The sequence below is a fragment of the Ochotona curzoniae genome, unplaced genomic scaffold (genome assembly GCF_017591425.1).
Source record: "Ochotona curzoniae isolate NIBS_2020 unplaced genomic scaffold, NIBS_Ocur_1.0 contig_66, whole genome shotgun sequence".
Lineage (NCBI taxonomy): Eukaryota > Metazoa > Chordata > Mammalia > Lagomorpha > Ochotonidae > Ochotona > Ochotona curzoniae.
The window spans coordinates 9,837,959-9,860,015 of NW_024466512.1; the positions used below are offsets into that span (position 1 = coordinate 9,837,959).

Sequence of the window (22,057 nt, forward strand, 5' to 3'; positions counted from 1 at the left end):
TGCTTTTTCTTAGGCAACTCACAATTTAGTGTCAGGGAGGCAGATGTATCAGAAGAGCTAGAAAAACAGGACAGACATATAGACAGGGTTCTTAGTAGCACGGCAAGAGTACATATGAGAGAGCTTTTAGAACACAGGTAAAGGAGCAGTTAGCAGATGGTAGAGGAGGGAGACAAGTTGTAAAATGTAGTGACTTTGAAGAAAACTTGAGTGATAAAAGGAGCTTAACGTAGGACTGGGATGGGCTCAGAGTGATTAGCAGGTGGTTTCTCAAGAAAAATTAGTAGTAACTGACCTTGGTTAGCGTAAAAGAGGTTGGTTATGATTTACTGTTTCAGTGTAACGTTAGATGATGACCACCGACCGACTGCCCCCTTGTGGAATAATTTCGGCAAGTTGTTCAGAGTTGTAATGGAAACTTTATTGGAAAATCTGCTCCTGGGCCCCCTTCACGCAGAGGGGAAGGAAGAGGGAAGCGAAAAGAGCAACTGAGATACGTGTGGAGGAGTTTTATACCCCTCTAGACACGTGGGCAGGCAAACGGGTTGTCCATGCCCCAACTATGTAAGGAATGTCCATTCAGGTGCGCCATTGGTCAACTGGAATCCCGCCAGGTCAGTGACGTAACTGGCTCCAGTGGCCCCTCCTGTTCCAGGCTGAAGCCTGGGAGACATGCCGGGTCTGGAGCAGACCAGCCCCTCATCTGCAGTGCCCTGGGCAGCCATCATGTAACATCAAATGAAGTGTCAAGTAACATTAAAGTTTGAAATTCAGGCTTACTGTTTATGAATATCAAACATTTAAGACTTTTGACCAGTTATTTTTTCTGGCTTATGCTTATTTTTGTTTTGATATACTATAGTTTTCATAATAATATACAACAAGAATTATGACTAATGAATTTAAAAATGTGAAAATCAGAGCTCTAGAGAGAATCTTCCCTTCACTCCCCAGTTGGCCACAGTGATGGAGCCGGGCCAGGCTCAAGCCAAGAGCCAGGCGCTTCATCTGGGTTTACCATGTGGGTGACAGGCTCAAACCTGTGAGCCATCCATCTTTTGCTTTCCTCAGGACTATCCCTGAGGAGCTGGGTTAGGAGTGGAACAGCCAGGATGTGAACTGGCACCTGTAATGAAAGCTGCCATTGCAAGTGGCAGCTTTACTTGCTCTGCTACAGCACTGGCCCTCTGATAGTTGTTTTGTAAATTGTATTTTAAATGTAGGAGGAAATCTGGTGGAGAAATTCCAGCTCAGAGACTGTAAAATCTGCAAAGTCATTTGGATTAGTCATGCTAAGGCCAACTCAGATAGGACTTGAAATCCAACAAATCCATAGCAGGTAATTTTTTTTTAAGTTGATAATTTTGTATAGCCCACAAATGATGTTGTAAGTATCCAAATGACCCTTGGCAGAAAAAAAAATTCCCCACTCTTGCTAGGGCATGAATGAAAGTACTTCATTTTGCACTTTGTCACTAGAAGTGACAGAGGTAAATATTCCTTAAACTTCAGAATCTTTCCATGTCCTTTGAGCATTTCTAGAGATAAAAGGCATTGAGACAGCCATGTGCCCCTCACTTTTTTTTTTTTTTACTAGCTCTAATTGTTACAAATTTTTCCTTTTTATTGAGCTGAAAACTTGAGCAGATTTGTCACTTGGGCAAGAACAAAGAAGCCCAGCTGAAGTCAAGAGCAGATCTAGACCTCAGCATCTGTTTCTACGGAGTTCACAGTAAGCGCTCTTTCTCTAAAGCTTGCAATGTTTGCAGACAGTTACAGTGCTGCCATGTGACGGAGATGTCACCGGCTGGCACTCGTGCTGCCTAGGGAGCAATCTCAGAGGTGTCTTAGAGGAAAAACATAGTAGATTTTAAAAAGGATATGCATAATGAGAAGGCTTGGTTTCTCTTGTAGGTGTAAGATTTAACTATGTATTTTTAAGTTTTACTAAGGTAATATACATTTTTAGATTAAATATTTTTGCCTTCAAACTTTTATTGAAATATTAGCATTTGAACTATGCCCCAGTCATGAAAACTCATGCTAATGGTTTTTATAAAGTGAGTAAAAAGGACATTCCTGGCGTGTGCAAGGCGAGGACTTTAATCACTATGCTATTGCGCTGGGCCCGATATTGATATTTTTGTAGAGTAACAGAGTTACATGTATTTTAGGAACCATAAGACCTATGTCTTAAAGGTACTTAGATTTTCCTTGTATTAATATGACCAATTTAGTTCATAGATTTTTCTCCTTCCAGAAATTTGATGCTTATGTATGTGTGATTCAAATCTCTTCAAATACAGATTAGCACAATGGTTGGGAGAAAGTGAAGACCTTGCTGCTTTCTGTACTAATTCGGAAAACAAGAGAAGAATGCTGATCATTTTGATGCTGTTTACTGGGAAGCCCTAAAACAGCATCTTTGTTGCCTCTCTCTCTACATTACTACCTTAAGAGAGCTATAGATATTTTCCAGTGTTTATTTCATTTTTCATATTGAATTTTTATAAATCAGTGCAACACATCTGCAAGTCCTGATCATGTATAAGGGACGTAGACAATTGTAAAACTGGGCCCTATTTGAGATTTCAAGACATGAATGCGCAACAGTTTACCAGGCTTTGTGGTCTGTTCTGAAGCCAAATTTGAAGAGTATGTAGCATTTGCATAGGCTGTGAGGCGTAGGACAAACCTCCAGTTGGTATAGAAGGCCTGAACCCAGTAATATGTATGTCTTCTGTGGACATTAGGTGAATTCTTACATTAGAAAGTTTCTGTGCCTATTAAGGAAAATGTGTTTGGAAAATTTAATGGTAGTAGACCTTGCATGTAAAATCAGGTACTTTTGGTACTTTTGACTGTTGGTTTGTTTTCTTTTTTTGGTTTTGTTTTGTGACTCTTAGTGGAACTCCATTAAAACATTTGAATAGGCAAGTTATGGCTAATGGTGGTATGTAAGGTGAATTAAAAACTGTATAGGCCTGGTACAATGGCCCAGTTGCTGATTCTCCACCTTGCATATGCCAGGATCCCATATGGACAGCAGTTCATGTCCTGGCTGCTCCAATTCCAAACCAGCTCCTCATTGTGGCCTGGGGAAGCAGTCGAGGACAGCCCAAAGCCTTGGGACCCTGCACCTGCGTGGGAGACTTGGATGAAGTTCCTGGCTCCTAGCTACAGATTGGCTCAGCTCTGGCCATTACAGTCACTTAAGAAGTGAACCGGTGGATGGAAGATCTTTCTCTTCTCTGTATCTCCTTCTCTCTGTGAATCTGCCTTTCCAATGAAAAAAATTAATAATAAAAAAACTGTAGGGCTACATTCCTATCACCTTATTTGTTCCTTCCTTTAATGAAGGAAAATGAACCGTGTTTCAAGTTTTTTAGGACCTGGTGTTGTGGCATAGGAAGTTAAGCTGCCACCTGCAATGCCAACGTCCCAGGTGTGTCTCTTGACTGCTCCACTTCTGATCCATCTCTTCTGCTAGGGGCTAAAAGCAGCAGAGTATGGTGCAAGTGCTTGGGTCTCTACCTCCCCACTGCAGAGTCCTGGCTGAAGACTTTGGTTTGGGCCTGGTTGTTGGGGCCTCTTAGAGAGCGAACCAGCCAGCTGGAAGACTGTTTCTCCCTGTCTCTGTAACTCTGAGTTGGAAATAAATAACTGATTTTTAAGAAGTTTTTTGAAGTCTGCAGTTTATAATTCAGTGCAAACATCTTTGTAAAAAGCAAGGCTACTAGTGTTGCTCATATAAATGCTTGAATAATTATTCATGGAAAATTGAGGTGTTAGGTAGTTTGGGCTTGAATTCTGGTTTTGCCGCACACTGTAAAGTTGAACTAATCCTTCAGCATTTCTGAGCCGTACTCTTCATTTAGAGACAGAGGCTAGTAATACCAGCAGCGCAGGGTGTGAGCATTCAGTGAGATAAGCGGCCGAAGCAGTTAGCGCAGTCTGACAGACAGTATCTCCGATGAATACCATGTCTGGTGTTGATACCATTGTCACTGTATCATCATCATGAACGCAGAACTGTCTATTCCGTATTCTTCTGTGGAACAACACAATCTGAATTTTGGTCTGGTGCTGCAGGCATGCTCTTTCCCCCTGGTGTTTCCTGCCAGAGCCAAACTGCAGGACCTACTGACAGCCTCTGGACTTTGCCTTTGTTCTGCTTGTCCTGCCTTGTTAATCAGACTGTGGTTGCTGCAGAGAAGGCACCATTTGTTGCCAGTTATGGGAGAGTGTGGTAAGCTTTGTAGAATACGTGCAGTATTAGGTATATGTGTGTGTTTCATATGGGTAGGCTGTGTTATGCTTTAAACTGTGGGTGTTGATTAATTCAAAAATTTAGATGTATCTTTACTTTTGTCAGGTTTAAGCCGTTTTTCCCATACCAAACCTTGCAAGGATTTGAAAAAGATGAAGAGCATATTCATGTACAACAGTGGGCACTTACTGAAGGCCGTCTCAAAGTCACACTGTTAGAATGTAGCAGGTATGTTCTTGATTTTGTCATTAGCACCTTATGGGAAATAAAGTGGGGTGAAAATGCACTTAAGTAGTAATTGTTTATTTCCCGTTTGTGTTTCTATTATTTACTTGTAGATACTTTAACTATACATTCAATTTCATAAAAATGGTCTTTTCTAGATTACCAAATACATACAGCATGTTTTAGAACGCGCTGGGGGAGAAGAGCTGCAGTGATTGTCAGACTTTTCAGCTGCATAGTGCTGTGCGTGTTTGTAACCTACTACACCTGCTGGAAAACTGTTCTATTACCACTGATTTGATCTTTGTTTCTAGAAGTTGGAATACTCAGAAAAGCAGTAAGCTCAGACTTTGAGCCCATATGAATTCTTAGCATTTTCGAACCAGAAGAGCTCTTAGAAATAACCTTGTCTAACCTCTTTATTTTACTTTGCAACACCATGATCCCGGCTGTGTTCACACTGTGCTGGAATCACTTTGCATTGGCCTTACTTACCTTCTAACACTGCTTCCCAGCATAACAGCCAGAGGAATCTCAAAATACAAACCGAATTGTCATTCTCCTAATTCCAGCTCTTCAGGAGCCTCCTCGTTCTTGTTACTGTGGACCAGATCCCCAGCGCCCGCAAGTCCCATCTGCCTCTCCCGCTTCTTTCTCACCATTCTTTTCCTGGTCCTATCATTCATAACACTTCAGCTACATGTGCCTTCGTAAAGGAAGGGGTTGGCAGGCTTTTTCTCTGAAGGAACAGTAGGCTTTGTGGTTCATATGGTCTGTTGCATCTGCCCAGGCCGTTTTATAGTGCATTCGTACACAGTATCTAAGTTAATTGATTGCTATGTGCCATTACAATTTGACATGGACTTCATCATTTTTATGTGTCATGAAATGTTCTGTTGAACCCAGCGGCCCAGAGGCAGTAGACAGGCTTGGACTATGGAATGAAGTTGGTCATTCTCTGCATAGATTTTTAAAATATCAAGCCTTGTGTGTTAATTCTATGCTTTTTTCCTAGCCTACTCCATTCTTTGCCTCTGAAATTAACTTTTCAGTGTGTGTGTGTGTGTGTGTGTTTTTTTAAGATTTATTTATTTGAAAGGCAAAGTTGCAGGGAGAGAAAGGGAGAGAGAAAAATTTCTTCCGTCTGCTGGTTAGTTTTATTCAAACAGCTAAAACAGCTGGAACTGAGCCAGTCTGAAGTCAGAAACCAGGAGCTGTCTGGATCTCTCATGTGGTACAGGGCCATGAGCGTGGGCCATGCTCTGCTGCTTTCCCGGACACATGAACAAGGAGCTGGATCAGAAGTGGAGCAGCAGAACTCCAACTGTAACTACCACACCACAATGCAGGCACCTCATAGTGTGTTGTAAAAGCTACCCCCTTAGGGTTAGGAAGCCTAGTGGTAAAGCCACTGCCTTTTGTACTGGTATCCCATATGGGTACTGATTGAAGACCTGGCTGCTCCACTTCCATCTAGTTCCATGCCAGTCTGCCTAGGTAGACAGGGAGGGAGGAGCACCCTCGTGCTTAGGTCCCTGGTCCACGTAGGAAATGCAGAAGCTCCTGGCTGTCAACTGATCATCTGATCTGCGGAGTGAACCAGCATGGAATCTCCCTAGTTTCTTCCCTTCCTCCCTCTTTCTGCCCTTCTTCTTTCTCTGTAACTCTGGCTTTCTAACAAAATAAATCTTTAAAAATGAATCTTATGTAAATAAGAAAAATTTGTACCTCCATATCTCTTACTCATTCTAAATGCAAGCGTATTATCCTTACACTTTCTTTCTGTGACATTTCTTTATACTACTTAGTTTTTACTTATCATTTATTTTTATTTCCAACCCATATTAAAAATAAAGACGTTAGTACCCAGATTATATTTTGTACCTAATACAATTGTATCCTTGCTAACAGGCTAATTTTAAATATTTTTTTTCCCCAAGTTCTAGGGTAACACGATTGTGTGTTATATATCAAAGTCAGGTTGATAAGGAATTTTTTAAAATAATAGACTTAATGTGTTATATATGTATTTTTTAAAAACCTGTATACACTAAAATAGGTATAACAGTGAGATATTTAGAAAAAGCTTTTTTGCCTTAGTGTTACCGTAGGGTTGTGGCTTGGTTACAGGTCTGTTAGCCTGGCTATTTGACCATTGTTCTCTTGCTTCACCTCCTACATGCTTCACTTAAACCCTGCTGTGAAATTAAAAATTGTATAAGGCATTGAGAAAGTAGAGTCAGGCATGGTGTAAGTCATGTTGGACTGAGAAAAATACTAACCTGCTTTTTTCTCATAAGGAACTATAAAATTGACGACTGAATTTTCTCAATATTACCATAAATTAGACTCATTAATAGAATTTTAGCAATATATTGAAATTGTACAGCCCAAAGCTTCATGCTTTAGAAGGCAGCAGAAATGGAAATGATACACATTTTTATGTATTGGAAGCACTGAATTCACATTCTAGTCTGGTGACCTTACTGTTGCTTGATTAGGCAAATGTGCCACTGTGCTAAAAACTGTGATCTGAGATCAGTTAGCTGCAATGGCTGAGTCTGCCATAGACAGTTTCTGTCATTATCTCTTGATACTCTGATTCAGTATTATAAAGAAAAGGAATCCTTCAGCCAAACTATGTTGTCTTTTGTGTGTTTATCAGAGTTAAAATTTGCTGGGGAAAAAAAAGATTTTTTTTTTATTATCTGCAATATAGCTTTCAGTTTCCCAATCAATAACTAGAAGGCAGAACAAGAATTTTGTTGGTTAGAATTCCAACACTTGATTTTTATCAAGTACTAAAAAAAAAACAGTCCGTTCTTAATAACTGCCTGTCTTTTGAGTTGACAAAAACTGATATTTTAACCACAAATAATTTCAATTGCTATTTTTTAGTCCTGCTGTTAATTACAATATTATTTTTAATTTAGAATTAATCTAAAGGGTATGAAGTGCTTTGCAAAGAAGACATGCTCAGTTATAATTAAGTAGAAGATAAATAATATGAAAAACGTCTGTATTGAAAAGGGATAATTTTACAGTAGTCAAGGCAACAGAGGAAACTTGATAGATTATTTAGCTCTTATTTTCATTTTTTAAGAAAATTATTTGTTTAACCTTTACTTTGTAAATGTTATTGTCAAAAATCATGTGCATTTCATGTGCAGTGTATTTTGAAACATATATTGTAAGATGGCTAATGTATTATCACATGCATCATATTTTCTAATAAAATGGCATTTTCTTCAGGAGAAAATATTCTAGCTCCAGTTTCTAAGAGAAGTGTGTCACATAGATGTAGGAGACGCTGAATAATAAAATGGATACATGTTAGGGTGCTGAGTTTTGTCAGTATGGTACATGTTTTAAAAAGTTAAGATATGGATCTGCATGTTACATGAGTGATAATAGGTAAAACAGCCATCTAGGACACCCACATTCCATTTGTTTTAAGTTCCACTTCCAGTCCAGTTCCCTGCCAATGTGCCTGAGGAAGTAGCGGAAGCTGGCCCAAGTTCTTGGGCACCTGCACCCACATGGGGGATCCAGAAGAAGCCCCAACTCCTGGCTTCAGCCTGGCCCAACCCCAGCCATTGCAGCCATCTGGGCAGTGGATCAGCAGATGGAAGATTCTTTTTATCTCTTTTTCCTCTCACCCTTTCTCCTTTTCTCCTTCCCCTTCTTCCCACCCCATCTCTCTGTAACTCTGATTTTATTTTAGAAATTTATTTATATTATTGGGAAGGCAGATTTACGGAGAGGAAAGACAGAGAAAGATCTTCCATCCTTTGGTTCCCTTTCCAAATGACTGCAACAGCTGGAGCTGAGCTGATCCAAAGCCAGAAGCCAGGAGCTTCCTTCAGGTTTCCCACCTGTACAGGGTCCCAAGGCTTTGGGCCGTCCTCCCCTGCTCTCCCAGGCCCCAGTAGGGAGCTGGGTGGGAAGCAGCACATATACTGGTGCATATGGGAAGCTGATGCTTGGAGGTGGAAGATTAGCCAGTTGAGCCATCATGCAGCCCCTGTAACACTGATTTTAAATCGGCAAATAATTCTTTTTTAAAAAACAGGATGATAGTGAAAGCAGAAGTGTAAAGTTTAGCTGGGTGAAAATGCCAGATTCCACAGCAGTTTTTTTTAAAAGATTTATTTATTTTTATTGCAAAGTCAGATATACAGAGAGTAGACACAGAGAGGAGGATCATCCATCCGATGATTCCCCCAAGTGACCGCAATGGCCGATGCTATGCCGATCTGGAGCCAGGAGACAGGAAATTCTTCCAGGTCTCCCACACGGGTGCAGGGTCCCAAGGCTCCAGGCTGTCCTTGACTGCCTTCTCAGGCCATGAGCAGGGAGCTAGAAGGGAAGTGAAGCAGCTGGGATTAGAACCGGTGCCCATATGGAATCCCGGCGTGTGCAAGGCTAGGAGCCTAACCATTACGCTATTGCACTGGGCCCTCCACAGCAGTTTTGAAAGACAGCTGTACTCATTACAAGCAATAGGAAAGTATAATTAAGGTCAGCTTTTCACTGAGTCACACTTAACATTGTTCTTAAAGAAAACACTGTTGTCTCAACAGCTGTTAGAATGTTTTATCTTACTGCCTTTCAAAAATACATCTTTGAGACCCAGCACAATAGCCTAGTGGCTAAATCAGTGCCTTGCATCTGCAGGAATGCCATATGGGCCAGTTCATATCCTGGCTCCTCCATTTCCCTTCCAGCTCCCTGCTTGTGGCTTAGGAAAGCAGTAGAGGACGGCCCAAAGCCTTGGGACCCTGCATCGGTGTGGGAGACCCAGAAGAAACTTTAGGCTCCTGGCTTCAGTTGGCTTAGCCCGGCTGTTGTGGCCAATGTGAAGTGAACCAGCAGACAGAAGATCTTTCTGTCTGTCTGTCCTTCTCTCTGTATATCTGCCTCTCTTAATTAATTAATTAAAACATCTTAAAAACCACATCTCTGAACATTTTTCTAATGTTAAATACAACATGAATATCATGATAATAGTTGACGTTCTACTCTGTTACTAAGAATCTTCATTTATTCCCTCACTTATCAGCATGGACTCAAAGATTCCTGTTTTCTTATGGATTATAGTTCGTTACTGTCCTTAATTATTGAATGCCTAAGTTGTCTTGGATTGGGCCAGTAGAGCCAGCACCTGTGTGTGTGCCATGAATTCACCGCTTTCTTTTTATCCTTAAGACTTCAGAACAGCAGTCGACCTGCAGTCGGTCACAGGTTTATCTTTTGTCTTCTCTGCCACAATCCTAGAATCAGCTGGTTAATGAAGAAAGGCGTTAGATACCAGTAGTGGGCAGAATTAAATCGCTTACTGTGTACATCCACAAACATATGTAGCTAACATTCCTGGCTTAGGAAACTTGAGTTGACCTAATATCCCCATTCCAGCCCACCCTTGTGGGGTTGTTTTTTGTCTTGGCTCTTCTCACATTTCTTATTTCACTTTCAACTTATTTCACTTTAGCTTGTTTTGTCCATACAAGTTAAAAAAAAAATTCTTACTATAAAGTGTTCAGGGTTTTTTGTTTTGTTTTGTCTTTTTGCAGTTATACTCTACCTAGGATTGGATTATATGGTTAGGGCTGCATTCATATATTAGCCCTGCTGGTCTTACACCCTGTCTCCTGATACTTAAGACCCACTTTAAATTCATAAAGTTTCAAATCGCTGATGTTCAAATTGCAACACCATTTTCCCACAGCCCTGTTTAAATGTGATTTCAGTTCATTTTAAGATTAACGAGAATGTCTTCTAAATTTGTCCAGCTGTTACTAGTGTTCTAGTGGGAGAGTCCTTCCTGATGTCTTCAGAAATTTACATATTCTTCACATATGAAAAGGTATCAGTGAAGAAATCAGAAAAATGAAATAAAGTGTGATTTTGAGAAATTGAAATCTACAGTCAATAAGAAGTCATTCTGGTTGAAGGAATGCACTAAGGTCAGGTCAAAAACAGGCACAAGAAATGCTAGGAATTAGTCCAGGAGCCAGACAGGCTAGCTAGCTGTTGCCCTATCTGTTGCTAATAGCTGTTCTTGCAAAGAGAAGAACTATTAATTTTATGTATATATTGTAGTTTATGCAGATTCTAAGAAATATTTCCCTGCCAGAAATAAATTTTATGAATGAGACAAATTCTTATATATTGATGCATAACTGTTTTAAAGATTGGTTTATTTTTTAGTTAGACATTTCTCTGTTCTGAGACCCGCATAGGGAGAATATTCACTGCCTTCATGAATTTTGTTACCCAGTTACTCTGCTGAAGGTGTCTGTAATGATGATACAAAAAGGGAAAGCTTCAGTGTAAAAAGAATGACTAAATTTTTTTTCAAGATTGTCAGTGTTGAAGAAAATAAGAGCAGAATATTTTGTTGTCAAGCAGAAAAAAAGTAGAAACAATGAGTGAATAGTATTCCTGACAGTGCGAGTTATTATATTATTTTCCCTTAGCAAGAGAAAGATAGGAGAACTGATTCATGCTTTATAATCTCATTTTAAGTGGAAATTAGTTCATTTTAGTAAAGTAGAAATGTAATATGTACTAGATAAAAATGCAAGTGGAGCAACTACGAAAATTATTTCTTAAAGATGTAGCAAAATGTGTTGTGATCATGTTTCAGTATTCTCTGTAAAACAAATTTAATCTTCCAAAATTTGTATCAGACTGAAAATCCACTATTTACTAATGAACGGTTTGTGATATATGGAAACCACATATATATTTAGAATTTAGTTGGTCTCCTCACCATTTAGGTACTTTATTTGCAATATTTTATTTAATTTGTTATGACCTTGTGGGACTAGTATAATGAACTATTAAGGAATTCTCACTTTGTATTTGTAGAAACTTAAATTATTATTAAATATTCTTCCTTGATTAAAAAAAAGATTCATTGATTTTTATTGGAAAGGCAGATATACAGAGAGGAGGAGAAACAGAGAGGAAGATCTTCCATTTGATACTTCATTCCCCAAGTGGCCACAATGGCTGGACCTGCGCTGATCTGAAGCCAGGAGCCAGGAGCTTCTTTCAGGTCTCCCACGCGGGTGCAGGGTCCCAAGGCTTTGGTCCGTCCTCCATTGCTTTTCCAGGCCACAAGCGGGGAGCTGGATAGGAAGCGGGGCACTGGGATTAGAACTGGTGCCCATGTCGGATCCCAGCTCATGTGCAAGGCAAGGACTTTAACCACCATGCTATGGTGCTGAACCCTATTGATGCGTAATATTAACTTAAAGATTTATTAGTGTTTTTTAAACTTTTGATATAACCTATCACAGGAAATTTCTATTCATTCTTTTTTACATTCACATTTTATAATTCACATACCATACAGCTCATCCATTTAAAATGCTCAATTCTCTGTTGGTATAGTTGCACGTCTGTATAACTGTCGTCACAGTCTTGTCCCAGAGAAATCCCACACCCATTAGCAGTTCCCATTCCCTTTGCTTCTCCTGCCCAACCTGAAGTAAACGCTTATCAACAAATCACAATAAATTTCAGTATGCCAAAGTCCAGTTTTATTAAGTGTTATTTGGCATGAGTAACTCCATTCTGGTCTGTTGGATGGTAAAGCAAGAACTCAATCCAAGACAATGGCCTACCAAAATTTTTAACACATCAGTGTTCATTCTGTCTGAAATAATTTTCCCGTTTCAGACACTGAATTAAATTAATTCATATAGTATATGTCCTTTTGTAAGTGGTTTCTTTTAAGTAGAAGTTTTTCAAGGTTAATCCATATTGAAGCATGTACTTCATTTTGTTTTATTGCCAGATAATATTCTGTTGTATAGATGTGCTGTGTTTTATTGACCTCATTGATGTCATGATACACATTTTAATTTTTGGCTGTTATGAATAATGCTGTTGTGAAAATTCATTTTTAAGTTTTTATATGAATATATGCTTTTGTTATTTATAACCTATGAATGGAATTGCTGGACCATGTATCAACCCTGTGTCAACTTTTTAAAGTAACTGCCCAATTATTTTCCAAAATTGTAGCACTATTTTTTTCTTCTCGCCAGCAATATTATGAAGACTGCTTCTACATATCCTCTTATCCCTGTTATTCTCTCTTTTTGGTTATAACCATTTCAGTGGAAAAAAACTGTAGTTTGCATTTTCCAGATGGCATGAGAATTATCTACTCATTACCTCTGCCCATTTTTATCTGGGGTTGTGTCTAACATTTTTTCCTCTTTTCTGGGCACTAGGCACTTGTCTGATATTGTGGCTTACAAATATTTTTGTAGGTTATTTTTTCATTTTTTTGATGGTATCCTTTGAAGTATACAAAGTCTTAGCTTCACTGAAGTCCGATTTGTCTGTTTTGTCTGTTTTTCTTTTAATACTTAAGCTTTCGTTATCATATCTAAGAAATGTTGCCTAGTCCAAGGCTAGAAAGATTTGCTTATATGTTTTCCAGCGAGGCTTAGTAATTTTAGTCCCATGACTCATTTTGAGTTATTGTTGTTAAATTTTGTGATTCCTTTTAAAAACATCCCTAAAGTATTATGATTCCTGGCCACTATTTCTCATTCCTGAATCCTGAAGGTAGTTGGTGTCTGTCAGGAATTTGGCCAACACACAGCCTTCTGGGCCTGAATGCCAAGACCCTCAGGTAGTTTACTCTGTGACCAGAAGGGGGCAGCAAAGCTTTGGTGAATGAAAATACACAATTTTCTGAATTTAGTAATTTGTAATTATGAATCTTCTTAATGTATTTGGTCTATCTTATTTTTGGATTTGGGCTGTGAAGCAGTAAGTTTAAAATTCCTTGTGTGATTATTAGGAACTGTAGAAATTTCTCCCACTTTTTGTTGTTGTTGCCATAAGTTCATTCAGACTTATCAGTTGGGAGGTACAAACAGGATTTCTTTGAGTACTCCAACCTTAAGACAGAGTTTTCTCAGATTCTCTAAAATGCTTTATTTGCTTTTTTTTTTTTATCTCGCTCCTACCCTGTGATAAAGTAGTAGAATAACAGCCACCATGTTGATGAATGGCGAAGCCATTCCCAAGCTTGTGCCAGAAAGAACTAGGCAGATTTACATTCTGATTTTTTAAAAAAGATTTATTTATTTTTATTACAAAGTCAGATATACAGAGAGGAGGAGAGACAGAGAGGAAGATGTTCCGTCCCATGATTCACTCCCCAAGTGAGCGCAATGACCGATGCTATGCCAAGCTGAAGCCGGGAACCAGGAACCTCTTCCGAGTCTCCCACACAGGTGCAGGGTCCTAAGGCTTTGGGCCATCCTTGACTGCTTTCCCAGGCCACAAGCAGGGAGCTGGATGGGAAGTGGAGCAGCCGGGATTAGAACCGGCACCCATATGGGATCCCGGCGTGTTCAAGGCTAGGACTTAAGCCGCTAGGCTACGCCACCGAGCCCTCCATTCTGATTTTAAGGCTAGATAGTGTTATATGAAAACTGCACCAAAACAGCAGTGCTACTGAGACTAGAGTAATAGAACCAGGGTTTTTTGGGGTCTGCTCCCAGGTGAAGTCCACAGGTAGTGGGTCAGGGAAGTGGCACCCGGACTGAGGCATGCCTGCTTTGTGGACCTCACTTGGTGAGCCTCACCTGGGAGCAGACCCCAAGAAAGCCTGGTTTTATCATTCTAGTCTCAGTAGTACTGCTGTTTTGGTGCAGTGCCAGAATTTTTGCTGCCACCTGCTCCCAGCAGCAGAGCCAGTAACGTGAACAGGGAGAGGGTCTGGGGATGAAGCACCCACAGGAGACCAGTGATGGTAGAAGTCTCTGCGAAGTCTTGCTTTATTGCTCCTTCACCTCTCCTTATATACTCTTCCCCCCAAGTTCTAATTTAGCCAGGAAATTGGATATAGATGAGTCCAATTAGTCTAGGTGTTTTTAGCTACAAACCCAGTTCCTGTTCCTACCCATCCCAACTAGCGCTGATCAACTCCTTAGCCCACAACAGCCAGCTAGGGGCTTTCCGCCTGCCCCCGGACCCTCTGGGCTAACATTTCCACCTCTTTGGTATAATAGAGCACCCCTGGGCTTGTGGCTGCTGCTTGCTGAATAGGGGTAATGACTCGGGGAGTAAAGGAACCTGGAGAACCTGACTGGTAAAAAGAAAAATGCAGGAGGAGAGCGTCTGAATGGGCAGACCGAAGGGGGCGTGGGAAGGTTCCGAGTGGAGGAGCATCTGATTCCTTGTGACTCGTACGCTTTCCGGATCCTATCTGTTGCTCCAATTCTGTTTGCTGCATAATCCATTGATGTGGTCACGTTGGGCCATATTCTGGATTCTGCCACAGTCGCTTTAGCAAGCAGTTGGGAGCAAGTTCTAGCAGATGATAGAACCCGGGCGTGTGCTTATTAAACCCCTTCTGGATCTTTCTGTGGAGTAATTGATTCCCTGAGGTTGGCACTTGCTAGGAGATTCATAACAGTCGTAACAGTCATAACAGTCGATTCATAACAGCTGAGGAAAATGACACAAAAGAGGAATTGGTGCTGGAGGCAGTAAATTTCATTGAGCTATACTGATAGATGGGGCTGGGGCTGGTCAGTAGAGATCCCGGACACCCTGCCATGTAGCCCTGTATGAGGACCACGGAATGCTACTGGGTTTCCCCAGTGCCACACAGCTGTTGGAATAATAACACTGAAACATGATACCAGGAACTGTGACTGAGGAGTTTGGCAGCTGTAGGCGTGGTCAGGATCACTGTGTGAGATCTAATCCACAGAGATTGAGGTGAGCGAGGGCGGAGGGTCTTGAGGAAGAGCAAGTTGCCAGGCTGGAGAGGAGAGGTGTTGGAGTCCAAAGGTGTGGTAGCAGCCAGGCCTGGAAGACAGCTGTCCGTGTGTTCTCGCAGAGGCTTTTATGGGTGGGCATATGGGTGAAATCGATCTGCCAGTCCTCGCCTGGTTGATGTCCCCACAGCTAGTAAATAGCCAACTTAGGCTTAAGGGGTCCTTGAGGGGAAATAGTGGAACAGAGTTTGGGCAGTAGAACAGAGGGTCCAAAAAGTGGAACAAGGAGTCGGGAATCCACGTGGAGAGAGTTATGTATAAAGGAAAAGGGGCATTGTTCTCCTCTATGGCTTCTTGTGGCTACGTTTGACACAGGAATGGAGGAGGGGTTAGTTATCAAACGTCCTTTTGAAAAGAAGGCTTGAGTTCTTCCTGAAGCTCGCTGGAATATGTAGTCTCTGAGGGTTGGTCTTGAGGAGCCTCTCGGGGGTGCCTCTGTGGTGACAGATGGATCATCCTGGCAGGTGTTAACCTTCTGTGCAGATCCCCCATTCCAGCCATTCTTGGGTGGAGTCTCCGCTTGGTTTTGGCAGGGAACTGGGGTCACTGCTGCTCAGCCCCAATACCGCTGCCTTTTGTTGTATGGTATTAGTGGGGAGGCTTATCTGGAACATACATGAAAAGTTGATCAAGACTGTCAAATTAAGCCTTGAGGAACAGGCTGTAAAAAAGAACAAACAAAAATAACATTTGGTTTTGGAAAAGAGAAACTCTTCTGATTGTATAGTGTTCATGCTCCAGTGGAGATAGTCTGACCTGCTTCTGGGCCTGTGCTCTTTCCCTCCTCCTGCTCATGGGAACTCTGGCTGCCAGCAGGAGCTAAGTAAGGACCTCTGTGGTAAGGCCAGGGCTGCAGTTGACAGTGGCCTTCAAGGCTACAGTGCCAGCCAGCAAAAACTGTTTCTGAGGTGTTACACACATGGGCACTAGAGTTTCAAGTCTGGATGCACCCAGGAAGGTTCTGCTATTATCCAAATCCAGAGGTTGACAGGAGGGTTTGATAATTAGGTGGCTATTAAGGTCTCGCCAGGTGTATGTGAGGCCCAGGACCATTTATCTCTTCATGGGGTACTGGAAGAGACATCATAAAGGAGAAATAAAACCCTGGGGAGACATCTCATTGACTCCCATTACCTGGCTGGACAGAGAGGCGAGCTAGCCTGAAAAGGAGGCTGGTATAGGACAGATGGTGTCTCTGGATGAAATACACAGCTTTACCTGTGATGTCGCTGACCTAGGCCATCCCTCCATAGCCGTGGGTGCTTTGGGACCTGGGCAGAGGGAAGGGCCTTCTAGCTTGTGGCCCACCATGGTTCTGACCCAGGAATTCTTTGACCACTAGGACAGTTCCATTTCCAGTGGCCTGGCTCTTGGCAGAGTTGACGGGATTCTTTGAAAGCCACACTTGGCAGCTGTTTCCCCAACCTTGTAGCTTCCCACATTACAAACAGGTGCTACTCAAGGGCAGCCTGGCCTTACTGGGTCTCCTTGAGAATAGGTTACTGTATAAAGCCACATTAACGGGCCTCCAGCTGCCTAGCTCACTACTCTTCCTCTGGGCCTCTGGTGAAGTGGACAGCAGAGGCAGCCTTGGGATGTCAGCCAAGGGGATGCTCAGTTCTATCCCTAAATCCCTTCATAGGCTGAACTAGGAATTTGTAGTCACAGGCACATCCTGACAATTATAAGATAATGCCCATGAGAAAATAATTAGGCTCCTTGGTCTAACAAGTTAGCTATCACTTTAAGAGCTGGCAGTCAAACTAGCGTCAGAGAGAGGGGAGGAGGAGGAATGAAGAAAGAAGTTACAAAAACCAGATTAATTACATATAATAATAACATTATCAAGTGAAAACTATCAAAGAACAGCTCTAGAAAACATTTACCAAAGGTCTGAAGTCTGCTATGAATGTGAAACAAGAGCACAGGTTTACAGTTAACCTACACTGTACATTTAAAAAAGCAGTAATATAACTAATAAATATTCAGAAAATGCTACAGGCAGTTTTTAAGGACAATGATCACTTACGTTGCACATAAATCATACACGATGTGTTCCTCTCAAAAGTTCCCTTTCATGACTTCCCACCTCTTCTGCAACATGCTTTAACCTGGAAATACTCTGTAAAACCAGTGATAAGAGCACATAGGTTTATCTCATGCTTTGGAATAATTTAACAGTGGATTGGAACAACTCTATACCTGATTATTTTGATACATAAGTGTTAAATCACTGAACAAGTTTGGCAAGTAACAGGTTTTTTTTTCTTTTAAATAGATGTTAATTAGCTTATCTCTTACCCACCCCACCCCCTATCAGCTAAGCAGGTGGTTGATTGACAAAAGAGGGGAAAAAAGTTAAAGCTGGCAAAATGTGCAGTCACTGTAGTGGCAGCAAAGCAAGAGAGAGCTTAGGTCCTGAAGTGGCCTGGCAGGAGGAGGGGGCATTATTGGGGTTAAGTCAGAAGAACCTAAGAGGGAGAGGTATTTAGGCAGAGGGTGAGAATGGAGAAAAACAAGATGGCAGACAAGGTCTGTTAACAGGAAGTGGAAGGGGAGGGACCTGGAAAGATGGCAGCGGGGCAGGAAGTGGAGAAGAGGGGAACTGGGAGCAAGGTGTCCACACAGGAAGTGAAGGATATGGAGGGAAAAGGTTCCGAGTTAGGAGGAACCCCAAGTAGTTTGGCATATGGGGGGGCCACTCAGAAAACATGGCGGTAGAGGGGCCAGAGAATTCTTGGGTGAGGACATGGACCCTCCATTGGCTTCGGGTAGAGGACACTCCACGCAGCCATGGCATAGGGCCAGGATCTTCCGTTCAGCAGGGAACAAGAACAACAAAGGGAAGGGCAGGAGTAGGAGGAACAGAGGGATGGGTGGGAAAAGATTCCAAAAAAACCTGGACATATGGAACTTCAGACTGCTTGCCGTTGTGACGGCAGAAATTGCCCAAATCCAAGAGGAAATTGAAATTAAAAGTGCCTTCCTCCAGCAGTTTGGCATTGCCCGTCCTGTTCTGACAAAGTACCTCCCAGCTAATCCGAATGGGAGGAAGGCGTCTCGACCTTGGAAGTTGGACTAGGAAGGAACCTTGTTCCCTGTTGGAGGGCGGGTCAGTGGGAAAGACGTCTCCTGTCTCCCTGAGGGCTCTGAATCGGAGGAGAGAGCCGGTCAGCCCAGGGGGATGGCTCATGTCTCGCCGAGGGCTTGAAATCAAAGAATTGACGTGCTCGATTTGGATCCTGAGGAGGATGGGGAGACTTTGGGGACCGAAGGAGCTGGTGGAGAGACTTATCTTGTGTCTCAGCAGGCAAGGGCGATGGAAGACAGGGTCCTGAAAGGGCGATGGAGATTGGCAGTCCAGAGGCAAGAAGAAGAAGGAGGGGCTCCAAGCAATTAAAGGAGCCCTCCTGCCCCTTCCCTGTCAGGGAACCGAATGTTAGATAAGAACCGTACCAAGACAGCAGGGCTACTGAGACCGGAATGATGATAAAACCAGGCTTTCTTGGGGTCTGCTCCCAGGTGAGGCTCACCAGGTGAGGTCCACAAAGTAGTGGGCCAGGGAAGTCGCATCCAGACAGAGGTGTGCCTAGCTTAGGTAGTGGTGCCCATGGAGTTTGAGGTAAAGGCATGTATTGTCTTCTAATTGGTTGGCTCCATTTGAGTGAGTCCTGGGCAGCTATTCTCGGCTAGAACTTTTTGCCGCCACCTGGGGGCTTTCCATATGCCCCGGGCCGTCTGGGCTAACAGACAGCATAGAAGGTGGGCAACACTTTTTTCTTTTTCAATATAGAGATTTTTTCATAATCTTAAATTTAGACCTCAAATGTCCTTTTTAGGTCAGAATTCTAAACAGTAAAATTGAATGGTACCATTTTATGGCAGTTATTTTCAAGATAATAATAGAAATAGTAGGCATTTTTATGCGTTTGTTGTTTGTTGTAAGGCATTACCCAAATGCTCTGTGTACGTGTCCTCTGTTACCCTCTCAGCTCAGAGGTAAGTACTGCATTTGCTGTAATTGTTCCAGAGGAGGAGACAGGGTTAGAGTGAAGCAATTTGCCCAAGGGCACATTAACAGGTGATGGAGAGAGGTAATAGATGGTGAATTATGTGTGTTTATAAACAACTGCTGTGTACATCCGTGTGTTTAATTGTTGCAGAGATGATGCACTGTAGAAACCACTGCGTAGCGTTGCTTCAGATTCAGTTGTCTGTTCTGAAGATCTCTGTAGCGCTTACCGCCACAGTGAGGAACCTGGTCGATTTCTTTTCCTCATAGATGCTATTATTTGACTTACATGCTGAGAGAAAAACAAGCTGTGGAATCTCACCTAATTTTAACCTTTGCCTCAGTCTTCCACTAGAGGGTGTACCAAATGTTTTACTATTTTTTCTTTTGCTAAGACTTTAATAATAATAGAGTAATGTATTTTTTTTCTGGTTAAATGATTAGGAAGTAAAATTTTAATGTGTATAACTGGAATAATACTCTCATTTTATTTTTGTACCACAGGTTATTCATTTTTGGATCCTATGACAGAGAGGCAAATATTCATTGCACACTTGAGTTGAGCAGTAGTGTTTGGGAAGAAAAACAGAGGAGTTCTATTAAGACGGTAAAATAGATTTACATAGATTTACACCTGTATAAAGTTTATTTGATAAGCATGTCTTTATATTAATATTTCTTATATTCCTAGAGCTACTTTTGGTTATGTACAGATAATTATGAATAATCTTACTTGTTTGCCTTGTCACAATACAATAACAGCAACAAATTGCATGAAACTAGTTTTAGCATGCACATTGCCTGAACCAAAATAGTCTAATTTTGCTTCTAGAACTTTGTACATGTTTCAATTATAAAATTAGAAATAATTTTACTAAACACGTTAGAAGGCTTGTGAATTCAGAGCATTCAGTCATGAAGAAGGTATTTCCCTGCACTCTGTGCTGTCCCCTGTTTTAGATGCTGGAGGACAATTCAAGCTGCTTAAAGAGGCGCTCCCTGTGACACCAACATGAACTAGAAGAGTGTGTGTGGAATAGGCTTGGAAGAAACTTTGGGATGTTCAGTTAAATTTTAGTTTTAGGTAAATTTAGTTTTAGGTTAAAAAAAATTAGTTTTAGAATAATTGTTTTAATGTAAATACATCCTTCTTATTGTAAGGAACAAAATGCTTCCAAATCTTTATGGGCAATCATGTGGTATCATTAGGGATATTACTCTGCTTCAGATGTTCCTAACTTCTGTATCATCACCACTAGGAACATGTTTACATAAAAGGACAGGCAGTACAGCGTTCTTTTGGAAGAAATAGATTTCGATCAAAGTATAGAAATAAGGAGAAATAAACCTGCTACAGGAGGCTGGGCTGGCCCGGGGATTTGGGACTTAGAGAAGCAGTGAGGAGCTGGTGAAGATTTTGAGCATGGTAACATCATCAAGGCAGATGGTAGGAGAGATTTCTCCTTTCTTTCATGGCTGTTCTTGTCCCAGTGTTCCTTTAAGTTACATCTCAAACAATTTAGTACAGCTCTTTAGGGAAATAACTAGTTTTAGAATTTGTCTTGAAATACATTACTACATGAAAAAATATTGGGTAGGTTTTGGCTTTCCTCTGAACTGGTTTTGACTTGCTGCTCTAATTGGCATTGCTGTTTCTCATATTTAAAAGCTATGAGAGTAGACAGTTTTAATATTTTATAATGCAAGTTAATAATACTTTAATCTTAAGTCATTATGTCAAATGTTAGTCTGACATGGATAATTTTGAAAATACAGTGTCAGCAATAGTTAAGAGTCTGCAGGCATTAGTTACATATGTCTAAACTTAATCAGTTTTTAAAACAAGATTTATTTATTTTTATTGAACACTCTGACATATAGAGAGAAGTGGAGAGACAAAGAGGAAGATCTGTCCAATGATTCACTCCCCAAGTGGCTGCAACAGCTGGAGCTGAGCCAATCCGAAGCCAGGAGCCTCTTCGGGTCTCCCACATTGGTGCAGGTTCCCAAAGCTTTGGGCCGTCCTCGACTGCTTTCCCAGGCCACAAGCAGGGAGCTGAATGGGCAGTGGGAGCAGCCAGGATTAGAACTGGTGCCCATGTAGGATCCTATTGCATTCAAGGCAAGGACTTTAGCGACCAGCCCACTGTGCCAGGCCCTAAATTTAATCACTTTAAGGAAAATTAGTCTGTCCAACACAGCAGGATTTGATCATTTGAGATCTATTTTAGATTTGGGTAGAAAACAGAACCAGATAAAAAGCAGATATATTAAATCACTTGATGAGTTTAGTAAGCTGTCTTTGTACACACAGACTTTAGGTTTCAGTTCTTGTTCAACATTGACACAGAATAAAAGAAACTAATCCCTTCCATGTTTAAGTTTTCTTAAGTCTTAAGATACTGTTACTAAGAGCATGGCTTCCTTTTACATTATCCTTTTTTGTCTCATGGATGCAAGACATCTAGTACCTCTACAAATGTAACTTTGATTTTATAGTTGCAGAGAGGGGGGCAGGGTAAGATGTCTTCCTCTGCTGATGCACTCACCAGAAGGCCACAGCAGCTGCCAGAGCTGGGCCAGTTCAAAACTGGAACCCAGTAGCCTTGGGCCAGCTTCCACCTCTTTCACAGGTCTTGTATAAGCAGGGAGCTGGATTGATAGTGGAGCAGCTAGAACTCGAACTGGCACCCATATAAGAGGCCAGTGCTGGAGGTTGAGGACCACCGT

General features: G+C 41.5%; 1 protein-coding gene and 1 long non-coding RNA gene across 2 annotated transcripts in view; both read left to right on the forward strand.

Annotated features, from left to right (window-relative positions):
* PDZD8 (PDZ domain containing 8) overlaps nucleotides 1-22,057 on the forward strand; it is a 58,936-nt gene that overhangs the window by 13,798 nt on the left and 23,081 nt on the right. The window contains exons 2-3 of the mRNA XM_040992044.1: nucleotides 4,376-4,498; nucleotides 19,832-19,934. Coding sequence (XP_040847978.1) covers nucleotides 4,376-4,498; nucleotides 19,832-19,934 — 226 coding nt within the window. The remainder of the gene's footprint in view (nucleotides 1-4,375; nucleotides 4,499-19,831; nucleotides 19,935-22,057) is intronic.
* On the forward strand, nucleotides 694-2,869 carry LOC121164121. The gene is made up of 2 exons (XR_005885027.1): nucleotides 694-1,339; nucleotides 1,632-2,869. It is a non-coding gene; the product is annotated as an uncharacterized LOC121164121 (long non-coding RNA).